A 12,345-nucleotide genomic window follows, 5' to 3' on the forward strand; every position below is an offset into this window, starting at 1 on the left:
ACTGTGAGAAAAGGATGCTGAAGAGATGGGTACCCTTTGTTTGTGGACCGAAGGTGCATGTAGTCCAGCCTCCTGCTTCCCAGAGGGGCCTGTTAGAGGCCCTCAGGAAGCTCACCAGCAGGGATAGGAAGGCAACAGATGTCCCCGTTTTTTAACAGTGAGCAATCAGAGGTAGACTGTCTCTGAGCCTGGAGGTTTCCTGTTGGCATCCTGTTCTCCATGAACTTATCTGATCTCCTTTGAATGACATTTTAGCCAGTGGCCCCTATAGCTTGCAACGGTAAACTGCCACAAATCCCGCTAATTCTGTTATCCAGTGTGAGATAACAGTGAGCAATCAGAGGTAGACTGTCTCTGAGCCTGGAGGTTTCCTATTGGCATCCTGTCCTCCATGAACCTATCTGATGTCCTTTGAATGCTATTTTAGCCAATTGCCCCTATATGCCACAAATCACACTAATTCTGTTACCCAGTGTGAGAAAGCATATTGAGACCTGGGAGTTCTGTGACTCTTTTCTCCAAAGGTTATTTAAGCGTGTTTGAGGAATTTTGCCTCTCACTGCTTCAGTTCAGTTTGTTTTGGATGACAAAAGGCATAAAAGGCACTCTTTCAAATGGGTCATCCTTGGTTACTGCAGGTGTATGCTGGTTTTTAATGATTTGCAGAATTCTCCATCAGCTTTTCTGCTTGACAGAGGTCTGTGAAACTTGAAAGCATGCGGAGTCATAGATCTACCAAAGTTAGTCCAATAAAAGCTGTCATTTTACTGGCTTTGTGCCAGCTGCTTATTGAGGAACATTTGGGATCACCTCATTTCCTCTTTACAAACTTAGCATTTTGCTAATGCAAAATGAAAATTACCTTTTGCAAATTATCCTTATTTGCATAGAAAAACTTCCCAGATTTTTTTTTCTGAAAAACCCCACTTTGCACGCAAAAGGTCCCAGGTTCAACCCCCAGTTAGGGCTGGGAAAGAGGCCCCTGTCTGAAACCCCAGAGAGCTCCTGCTGGTCAATTGCAACAATAGTGGCTAGATGGACCAATAGTGTGACTTTGTATAAGGTTATCTTCCTATATACAGGCACCCTAGGGATTAGAGCAGGTCATCAGAATGCATTACAATTCAGAATGAGCATCAACTGTATTCATAGTATCCTAGAGCCTAACAAAGTGTCCCTCTTGCCTTTGTGCCTTCCAGCTGGGGCTACAGGAGGCAGCAGTGCCGAAGCAGCAGCAGCTGACTGGCGGAAGTGTGACGCTGTGGCCAGGATCCTCTCCACTTGCCCTCAGCAGTCTCTGTCCCTGGAGGATTATTGCCGACAGGTGTGCCCACAGGTATGTCCTCCCTCCACCTTCCCCTCCACTATTCTATCTATATTCTGTGGTGGCCTGTAGTGCAGGGCCTTCCGATAGGGGCATCATTCCTGCAGGGGCTGGTTGTGGTAGTGGTGGCATCCATCTGTCTTGAGAGACAGTAAAATGCACCTCTGGGGTGAACTCAAACCGCTGGAGAATCACATCGCCCGCTGTGGCTGCAGAGACTGGTAACTATTACGTTATTTTGCTGTGTTTGCAGCACTGAAGTGACCTCTCCAGAGTGTAAGCCTGGGCAGTGTGTATGGAGGTCCTGGGCTGCCCAGATGACGAGGACCCCCCCCCTTGGCCTTGCCAACGTGATCCAAAGGAAACTAGAGCAGTCTATTTGTCACCTACTTGACTGCAGGAGTTGCTGGAAGGAGGTGTATAAGATGCCATCCAACTGTCATAGGGACTTCAGTGGATTTGTGTAGGGTTTACTCCTTAGCCTTTTCTTCTCCCGGAGATGTACCACAAGGCAGTGGGTATGGATTTTTCCTCGGGATTTACTCCCAAAGCCTTTCTCATGAATGAGTATGTCCACAATGCAGTGGAGGTTTAGGATCAGAGTTTTCCTTCTCCTAGATGAACTCCACCTGCCCTTCATTTCCCTCTACAGCATGTGCAGTAACTGTGGTGGTAACAATGGTAATAGCAATAGTAGTAGTAACATACTACATTTACTACATTTATTACCAAGCCTACACCAGTAAGTCCCAGGGTAGGTTACAACAGTTTAAAATTCAGAATTAAAAACAGTTAAAACAGAGGACAGTTGCAGGAATAGGGCAAATCCTGAAAACACACATCTCAGCTGTTAAAGGCCAGGCTGAAGAGACCTAATACGAAGCTCTCATCGTTTATAGGCCTATTACTAAAAAAAGGCATACTTGCATTTGCTTTTTATTGGCCTATTAACAATGAGAAGCACATGCACGGTTTTAGAAACACTGTTTAATGAAGGATCAGCGGCCGAGGAATAAACAGCACTGGAGAGCAATGCAAATGCAGCCCCCAGCAGTGGCTAAAGAGCAGTCTGTGTGCCATTTCTCTCCCAGGTTCTGCAGCTGTTCCTCATTCAGGATAAGCTGACAGCCCATCAGTTCCAGCGAGTTGCCACCACAACTGTCCTCTCCATGGCAAGACAACACCCCCAGCAAGCAGAGAAGCACCTGCTGCGTCCCATACTGGAGCCCCTCCTGCGCTGCTCAGATGATGTGACAGGTAACCGCTTCCTTCTTCTTGACCACCTGGACCAGACTAAGGAATCTGGCGGCCCCTGTGAGAGGGGCAGGTCGCCTTCTTTGTACCTGTCCTGCATCATCGGTTCAGGCTGTGAAAATTGTTTCTTATTTTGTTCAATGACTTCATTACTTGGAATCATTTGCTCTGTGATTCTTGGATATCTCATTTCCTCAGTGACAGAAGCCTGGCGGGCTCTCTCCTAGCAGCCCGTTACAAACTGGGCAGAGCTCCAAGTAACTCATTCTGTACTTTATGGACCATTCTGTTTAATTCAATTGCCATTATTGTGTTGCATTAAATGAAGCAGTCCATAAAAGCGTGATGCATTGAGCACCCCACCATGATTACAGGGGTGGGTTGCCCTTTTAGGGCTGCAATGACCCATGGTCAGTCCTCCAGGGGGAGAATTATGAAAGTGGTCATGGTGAGATCTGCCTTTCAAAAGACTTTTATTTATTTTTATTTATTGACTTTATATACCACCCTATACTCGGGGGTCCCATCAGCTATTCTGTACTATGTTTTTTGTTTTTTTTAAAAATCCTCCATCATTAATGAACCTTTTGGCATTATTATAGTGAGCGATCCATGGGAGCAGTCAGTCTAAAAAAACCCCTTAATAAACAAACAACTGATATATTTGAAGGCTCCCACCCCACAAAAATGCTTTTGAGGAGTTGGACACAGCCTGCAGTGTCAACCTCCCCTGTTTTGATGGGTTTTGATGATCTTATTATTCTCTGTTTCGTTCAGAAGTACCGCTGAAAGAGCTGCTGGCAGGGACTGTGTTGGTGAAAGAGGAGGAGCTCAGTGAGTGTGTGGAAAGTGTGCTTAAGGTACATCATTTAACCTCGCTTACTGTATGTCTTGCTAAAACTGAATATTGCAAGCAGGGACAGCAACCCTTTCAAGAAGTTCTCTTTTCAATTGGACCACCAGAACAGATGGTTCTTCAGCTTCCCAACCCTTCCCTGGGGAAACAAAATTTGTGTCTAAGCAGTTTAAAGAACATAGCTGGGTGCCCCCAGTGAGAGACAACTGATGGGTCATATGCCACAATGCCCCTGTGACCTCCTTCCAAAAGCAATGCATGGACTCCTTGCACAGAGGTGGTCCAGCTGCCTGTTGCCTCCCTCAGGAAGCAAAGCCTCCCTCGGATGCTGCTGCAAGTTCAGTGCTTGCACAAGAAGCTGAGCTGAGTAGAAGACTTGCATCCTTGCCGTGTCCTTCCTTGCTCTGCCTCTGATGTGGGACTATATATAAAGGCAGCTGATTCATTGGCATCCCAGTCAGGTACTTCAAACACCTTATAGCAGCCTTTGCCAACCTGGAGCCCACCAGAAGGTTTGGACTGCAGCTGTGTTGGCTGGGGCTGATAGGAGTTGTAGTCCAAGCCATCTGGAGGACATCAGGGCAGGGAAGGCTGAATGCCACTAATGTGCTCAAGGAGTAACAGGAAGTGCTTGCACCCAGTGGCTAAAGTCCTGGAGACAAAGGAAAAGAAGCATCAGCTGCAGCTGGAGACCTTAAAGGAGTAGATTATCTTCCTTGAGCTGCCCTTGTGAATATTTCCAAAACCAAAACCGATGCGGTTATGTTAGCTTCCTAGCTGTTGAGAGCACCCACACCTCCAAGTCCTGAACAGTGATGGTGACCTGCTGCCCCATAGCAATCTTGCTTCCCTTCTTCCCCATATCTCATCTCCCATCTCCTAGGACTTGCTCCATGCTGTGCCCTGTACAGACTGGTCTGCAAGATGCAGGCCTCTTGTTTCACCTATGCTTTTTACCTGGTCAGTTTATAAGTGCATTTACTTTAGAACTGGTGGCAATTAACTTCAGTTATGCTTCTGCATCACAGTTTCCTTGCTTAGGATCACAGTGTACGTGTGTGCGTGTGCATTCAGCTTTGCCCTTCATGCTCTGCTCGGCTAGGAGTAATTCCCCTTCTCATATGGTGGTGCTAGCCCAGCACTTTGGAAGCATAATATTTTGCTCGTTTTTCCAATTCATTGCCAAGCAATATAATAACTGGCAAGCCTGCATCAGAATCTGCAATTTCTGCATGGGACAATCAGCAGTCTAAAGTAGATGGATAGGGATTTGACCGAGTGGCTTGCCAAGCAAGCAGAAATCACTGAAACGAATAGTGGCTGTACTGCCTCATGGCTCTGCACATTCCAGCCTGGGCAGGGGAAATCAGCAGCGATCCCTGGGGGAAGGTAACTGGAGCCCCTTTGCCTTCTCAGTGTCCAGTGGGTCCAGTGCCTGTCTGCCTGTCTTTTAAAGCCCATGTTGCAGCCGATGCTGCAGGGCAAGGGTCTCCCCACCAAGCTCCTGATTTCCAACTCTTGAAGAGGGGCTTAGAAATCCCTCAGTCTTGATGAAATGGATAGATGCAGTCAGTGGTAGACCTTGGTGGCCTCTTGCCTTCAATTGGACATCATTGCTGAGGTTCCCCAAAAGCTCAGTGCCCAGTGCGACTGAACCAGTTGCGTTCCCCTAGATCCGCTTTGGATGAAGTTTGTCCTTTTTGAGAGGAACAGCATGGCCTTTCAGCTGTATCCAGGTTTGCCGGTTGTGGACACAACAGGTAAAGCAATCTTTCTCTTTCTCTGGAGGTCAGCTTGCTTTTCCTTGGTCAGATTCCAACATTTTGGGCAGCACAATCCCATGCGTCAGGCAGCCAAGCCACAAGCCAGCAGTGCTGAAATCTTTGGCAGACACCTTGGCAGTCTGAGCTCTTAAATACTGTGATTGCTCGACAGCGTCTTGGGCAGTAATGATCTGTTATAATGAGCCGGCAGGCAGGAACGGGTCCCAGAGGCCGCGCGGTGGCCGCTGTTCCTTCTGCAAATGCCTGGGAGCACAGGGTGGGTCCATTGCTAATGGCAGAGTGCTAGAGCTCTGACAGAGGGGAGATTAAGATGGCAGATTGGAGCTTGAAGGTGTTTCTGGGGCTTTGCCTCCCAAGTGTCATCTGATGCCAGAGTGGGAAACTCATCTCAGGCCTTTAGCAGGAAAGCAGCAAGTACAAATAGTGCTCGTTGAGGATGAGTGGCTCCGTGGGGGATTAGCTCAGGTGGAAATAATAGACCATATTTTATAAAGGAAATCTCTTTCTCACAGAGGTGCTTTTGTGTGTCCGTGCTGGGACCAGGGATACCATGAAAGTCTAAGACAATGTGACTAACCAGTAGCCCTCTAGATGTTGTAGGACTCCCAGTTCCCAGCAGCCAGCATGGCTAGTGGTCAGGGTGCTGGCAGCCACAGATGTTCCCAGCCTTTCCTTCAGGACATGGTAGTTCTAAAAAGAGTCTCAGAGCAGTCTGACACCTTTACCCAAGACTGTGGCAAATGCAATCGTACCTTGGATCCCAAACGCCCTGGAACTCAAATGTTTTGGCTCCTGAACGCCGCAAACCCGGAAGGGATTGTTCCAGTTTACGAACATTTTTTGGGAACCTGAATGTCCAACGGGGCTTCCTGCAGCCAATCAGAAGCTGTGATTTGGTTTTTGAACGTTTTGGAAGTTGAACGGACTTCCGGAATGGTTTCCATTTGACTTCCAAGGTACGGCTCTAGATAAACACATCAGAATTCTGAGCAAAGAAATGAGCTTTCAGTTATGGAAATCTGCATAGGTTGTCACTTGTCCAGGTTTATCACACCTCTGCTAGTTCTCATTGCCCATGCACTTCCAAGCCCATTTCTGTATCTATAACCTTTATGTTCATTTCTCAAGGGTTATTGCAGAGAGCAGTGCCTCTCAAGGTGATGGCAATTCTTGTGCCCAGCCCTGTTCTGTGTTTCTGTGAGTCATAGTCCACAGGCAAAGCAGGCATGTGCTTCCTGTCTCTCTCCATCCACTCATCCCATGGTGCTTCCTCTCTCGTCTCAGGTGTACGTGGTTGGCAATGAACCCACAGCTTTCCTATTGAACTCCTTGCAGCCTGTGCTAGGAACCATCTTCTCCCTCTGGTGTTTTACGAAGCAGAACGTGTCTTTCTTACGGTAAGGTGTGTGGCCCAGAGAAAGGGCTCTGCAGTCAAAGACCACCCGATTTCAAAAAAATTCCTCCCACTGCATCTTGGGAGAAACATCCCTCTTATGGGGGCAGTTTCAAGGACATGAAAGACAGGCAGATGACTCTCTCTTCCTGCTGCTGCTGTGACTTCGTCACTTATAAAGTAGCACTATATGTGTTGGCAGCTAAGAAGATCAGGAGAAAAGAACTAGATAAAATAGTGGTCATTTGCAAAATTGATTCGGACATTTACGGTAAGCTGGCACATTCTACCTGAGAACCCCTTGATAGTCTATCGTATGCAACAATATAATTCTTAGGAGACGTGATCACGGTTTATTGTATCTGCAGTGCCTGATGTTTTTATGGTTATTGTTGCTTTTCTTTTTGTTTCCTTTGTGAATGATGCCATGGCCTTTGGCTAGTGCAATAAAGTTGTTGTTGATGATGATGATACTGCTGCTGCTGCTGCTTTGTGTGTGTATGTGTGGCTTGCTTTCTATTCACAGACAATGAAGCAGTGTTTTGTGCTGCACAGCAGTACCTGGAGACCAGACTTCCTGCTCTAAGGAGTTGATGCTGGCACAAGCTGGGGATGCAGTTAGGCAGATCATATCTGAGGGAGTTGGATGCTGCTTCTCATGAGAGAGAGGCATCTTCAGGACTTGTCTAGGAAATGGAATTTAAATGTTGGCAGATGCAGCTCGGAACATGCATGATGAGCCCAGCACTTCTTAATAGTGCAAGGGCAAATTCTTAGGGAGCTCTTGCAAGGGGTACAGCAGTGGTGGAGAACCTCCTCCTGCCCAAGGGTTGTGTTCCCTTTGGGGAATCTTCCACAGGCCAGTGGTGGGCATGACCAAAGGCAAAAGTGTGTGGAGCAATGAATGTAAGTTTTACTTTTGTGCAGTAGGTTTGTTTCTGCACATACTTGCACAATCTTCTCTATCCTCTGTCTTGGCATGCAGGAGGCATTATCAGAATTTAAAGACACATTCCAGCAAGGCAAAAACATGCCTGGCCTATGTGAAATGACCAGTGAGAGGTGGCCTAGGGAGAGTATTGAGGGTCAGATACATAGGCCTGGAGAGCTGCATTCAACCCCCAGGCCTGAGGATCCCTTCTCCTGGGATAAATGGGCCTCGTGTTAAGGAAAGGTATGGACTAGATGCAGCAGTTTAGAGTAGTGAGGGAAGACTCCTCTGGTCTACCCCATTCTAGCAATGGAGAAGTCCACTGCCTGATTTGGAGCCTCTAGGACACTTCCAGGTTCACCTGCCCTTTCTCTTCAACCCTGCCAGGTTCAGATTGGCACATGCTTGTTCTCCCTTGGACTGCTTGGCAGTCACTCATTGCCACATTTCCTTCCTTGTAGCACTCCATGCCAAGAGATCCTGTTATGGTTCTTGGAGAAATGCAAGAGGCAAACCGCACTATCCGTCCTGGAAGGACTTGCAAGGCTTGGAGGAGCCACCCACCTGCTCCATCCGCTCTGTCAGTTTCAGGCAGGCAGTGAAGGGGGCGCTGTAGTCACCATCAAAGAGACTATCAGGTGAGAAACTGCATGTGGCTTTCCAGTCCTGTGTGGCTGCAGGCTGATGTTGTGGCTGAGCTTGTTCTGGGGTGGACTTCTCAAAGCAGAGGAGATGGAGCCTTGTGGCTGTCTGATTTCCAGGGTTGCCTGTCCTGTGTCTTCTCTGGAAGTGGACACAGCAAGCTCCACCACCACAAAATACCTTTCTGGAAATGTGAATCTTTCAGATAAGGTGTCTGTGAAGCCTCCTGCTCGTTGGCACAGGTGGCATGCTGGGGGAAGAGGGCCACAGCTTTTCTTGAGGCTGGGCAGACTCGTGTCACCTGCATTCATGTATAAGTGGTTGCAGACTGTGAAGTGGAGTGAGTGCTTCTGTCTGGCCCTTTGAGCAAGTAACAGGACGTATGGAGGTGTTGCTTCACTTACATGTCCTTAAGAGCAGTTGTGTGTACAGTATGCGCATGCCAATTTGCAGAAGGGTCGCAAAGGGATAGGGCTAACAGTGGCTACGTTCTCCCTCTGCTTTTAAAGACAGTCTGTTTCTGAATTACCAGTTGCTGGGAATCACAAGTGGCACAAGTGCTGTTGTGCTCAGGTCCTGCTTTTGGGCTTCCCACTGAGGCATTTGGTTGGCCCTGTAAGAACCAGGTACTGGACCAGATGGCCCCCTTTGGCCTGATTCAGTAGCTAAGCTCTTCTGATGATCTCATTTCTGTGTGAATGAGTGCTGATATAATGATGAAGGGATGAAACAGTGTGAAGCCCCAAGCACTGGGGAGTGATGTGCTGGAAGGAAATGGAAGACTCATCAAAGTGGAAAGAGAAGGGAATCTGGAGCTCTTGTGGGCCTTATCTTGGACTTCCAAAGTTCTCCTTGCCAGAGGTTCATGTAACTGAAACTGAAAACCACAAAGCGGTCAGCTACAGGGGCTGCGGGGAGGGCTGGCTCTGAGGAGTAAGCAAATGAACAGAAGCGGAAGCTCAAATTCAAACCCAAGAACCCCCAATGACTGTTGCATGCACAGATGGTAAACACTCCCAGTATGCTAATGGCAGGCTACAGGTACGGTTGCCATATTTTGAAGAGCAAAAAAGAGGACACATTTGCCAACTTCTACTTTTAACTATAGATCGCTATGATGACACTACCCATGGAAAAGAGGACATATGGCAACCCTAACAGGAGAGAAGGGGAACTCTGTTTTTGGAGTCTAGTTTGTTAGCCTATGCCATGCTGCTACTCTCAGTGCAGCAGTGCTACTCAGGTAGGTGGGGGGAGACATTTACTGCCAGATCTCTATTGCTGCTCTGTGCTGAGAACAGAATGTCAAAGTTGCTCCCTTACCTCACCCCAGCATATGTGACTGAGCTGAAGGGGCCCACTCTGGCTCCCACAGCACCTGAATCAAACCCTTGAGAATCAGAGGGCGAAGGTGCACTCTGGCCTCCCAAGTGTGCAGTGCAAGCTCCCCCCTTTCCCCTTCTTGTTCAACCAATTTCAATGTCAGATTTTCCCACTCACAAGCCCATGTATGGGCACTGTGTTTTATAACCTGGGATTATTTTTGTTTTGTCTTTTTGCAACCATTCCTGTGTTACCTGGTGGTTTCCTGTCTCGCTGAAGGTGCTAATTAACTTCATAATGTTATGGTGGTGGTGTTTTCACCAATTACTGGTGTAATGAATGGTAACTTCACTTTGCACATAATTGTCACAGACTGGACTTTTTATATTTCTTAGCCATTTGGTGTCCAGTTCACATTTGTCCTCCCCACTCTTGACACCCCTACCTGCCAACTGAAGATAGCTATTCATACATCTCCAGTCCATGAACACTTGTGCCTTATTTGCTAGCCTTTTAAAGTGCTGCAAGCCTCTGCTGATTTAGTGTGTTGCCAAAGAGTTGCCTCTGCCTTCTCTTGAATGTTGGGCTTGCAGTGTGAGTTGACTTGCAGAGTTGAGCCTCCACTCTTGCTTTCCACGAGTTTGCCATTCATGTGTGTAAAATACTTCACCTAAATCACCTCATTGTGATCCTAACAGCAGCCGGGTAAAGCAGGCTAGTGTGATTATCCCCTGTTGCAGATGTGGGACTGAGACAGAGAGAGAAAGAGAGTGGTGTATGGCAGAGGCAAGATTCAGATGAGGAATTTCCTTATCTCTTAGCCTAGCCTTCCCTAACCTGGTGCCCTCCAGATGTTTTGGACTGTAACTCTCATCAGCCCCAACATCATATGGCCATATTGGCTGAGCTGAGGCTGATGGGAGCTATAGTCTAATACATCTGGAAGGCCAAGGCTGGTGAAGTTTTTCTTAGCCATTCTGCCATGCTTTATTTTTCAAAACATGAGTGGTATCCTTCCATTTTAAAAACTCCCAGGGTGGCCAATACCATCAAAAACAAAAAACACCTGGCAGCAAAACCCAATGTTCGTATATTTAGCCCCACAAACTTATCTGAGGAAACTTGGGCCTCTTGTGCTAGTCAAAGCACAAAACCTAATCCTGTTAACCAAAGTAGCGGGGAGTGTGGGGAGTGGAAAACCTCTCCCAGTAAGTAGCTCACATTGCATGCTGTTAGAACATTGCTGCAGAGCATTGCTGTCAACAGGCCTGTGATCTTCCTGCACACAGTGAGGGAGAGCAGGCATGCTTTTGGGTGGCTACCCTCTCAAATCAACTTTCTAGGCAGACTGCTTTGCAGTGTGAAACATTACCCCAGGATATGGTGCCCTCCACATGTTGTTGGACTGCAACTCCTGCCATGGCCGTCCTGGCTGGGGCTGATGGAAGTTGTAGTCCAAAACATCAGGAGGACACCAGGGTGGGGAAGGCTGCTGTAGAGCTGTTCAAGTGCTTCGTAAGATTGTTGATTAGCAACACAGCTGCCTGCTCTTGGTGGCTCAAAAGATCCTCCCTCTGTTAAGGAGTTGGCCTGAGGTCACTTGCAGAAGGATGGAAGAGGAATGTAAGATGCTCAGAGTTGCTGCCAGGAAAGTTGTGTCTCCCCTTTGTGAAACTTTTGCCTCTTGTTTCACAGCGATGAAGACGAGGCTCTCTACCAGAAGGTGTCCTCTGAGCAATGGCAGCTGGAGCAGCTTGTGGAGCTGCTCTCTCACTGCCAGAGCAGTGGCTTAGCCGGAGACTTCTTCCTCTGTTGCCTAAAGGTAGGGGGCCTTCTGGCATCAGGGCTGCTTCATCTTGGCAGTTGCTTCTGGCTGTTTAATAATGTATTTGCAGGAGGTGCAGGAGTCTTTCTTCCAGGTTAAAAAATATATCAGGTAACCACAGGTGATGGGAAAGATCCTTCTCTGCTTGAACATAGGGACATGGGAAGCTTCCTTATACTCAGACTACTGGTCCATCTATCTCAGTAGTGGCTACACCCTGGGATGCCTTGAATGATGGTCAAGGGTACTGCAGGCAACAGTGGCCTCTGTACCTCTTTCCTTCCCTCCCTCCTCTGATGTCCTCTCACATCTCTGGCTCCCAAAGGCTTGCACAGCTGTTTGCTGCAGCAACCCTGCCTGTAGGCTCCCCAGGTGAATAATGCCTCTGGGGCTGGCCAGGGGGTGCTTCCCAGGCCCCTGTGGGGTAATGTGAGGAAGCACCTCTCTTTGGGGCACGGAGGACTGCTCAGAGACGAAGGGTGGCAGCCCAGAGGACTCCCAAGGAGAAGGGAGAAAAGAGGAGGTTGAGGGAACACTCCACAAAGGAGGGTGTTCGGAAAGTGGTGAGGGGCTGCCGGTTCTGCAGGCAAGAGGTGACATAACTGGGCTCCTGAGCCCCACAGGGTGCGACAGAAAGAATGTAGTTGGTCAAGGGAGCCGTGGACCCAAAAAGGTTGAAAACATGTGGGCTACACTAATGGACAGCAGTTCTCCAGGGTTTCAAGCAGGAAGTTTCTCCCAGTCCTACCTGGAGATTCCAGGGACTGAGCCTGGAACCTTCTGCATGCAAAGGAGATGCTCCACCACTGAGCTACCATCAGCCCATCTGTGGTTTTAAGGGACACCCCCCACCCTTAGGCAGGCAACATTGGAGAAGAAGTTTGCAAAAAAGAAAACAACCCTTTTAACAAAGTGGGTTCCTCAACTCCTCCTCAAGTCTCTATTCAACTAATGCAGAGTGATTGTTCTCCCTCTGCAACATCAACCCTTCAAAGATACTTTCAGGGATGCAA

At 48.1% G+C, this 12,345-nt stretch overlaps 1 protein-coding gene across 3 annotated transcripts in view; it reads left to right on the plus strand.

The window, feature by feature from the left end:
- TANGO6 (transport and golgi organization 6 homolog) overlaps positions 1–12,345 on the plus strand; it is a 46,963-nt gene that overhangs the window by 4,930 nt on the left and 29,688 nt on the right. For 2 of the 3 annotated variants that reach the window (XM_083513582.1, XM_083513584.1), the window contains exons 5-10: positions 1,200–1,336; positions 2,416–2,581; positions 3,356–3,438; positions 6,503–6,615; positions 8,004–8,180; positions 11,203–11,329. In XM_083513582.1, coding sequence (XP_083369708.1) covers positions 1,200–1,336; positions 2,416–2,581; positions 3,356–3,438; positions 6,503–6,615; positions 8,004–8,180; positions 11,203–11,329 — 803 coding nt within the window. The remainder of the gene's footprint in view (positions 1–1,199; positions 1,337–2,415; positions 2,582–3,355; positions 3,439–6,502; positions 6,616–8,003; positions 8,181–11,202; positions 11,330–12,345) is intronic. The other variant, XM_083513583.1, reaches the window with a different exon arrangement.

Source organism: Podarcis liolepis, assembly GCF_965112155.1.
Source record: "Podarcis liolepis genome assembly, chromosome: 7".
NCBI classification, from domain to species: Eukaryota; Metazoa; Chordata; class Lepidosauria; order Squamata; family Lacertidae; genus Podarcis; species Podarcis liolepis.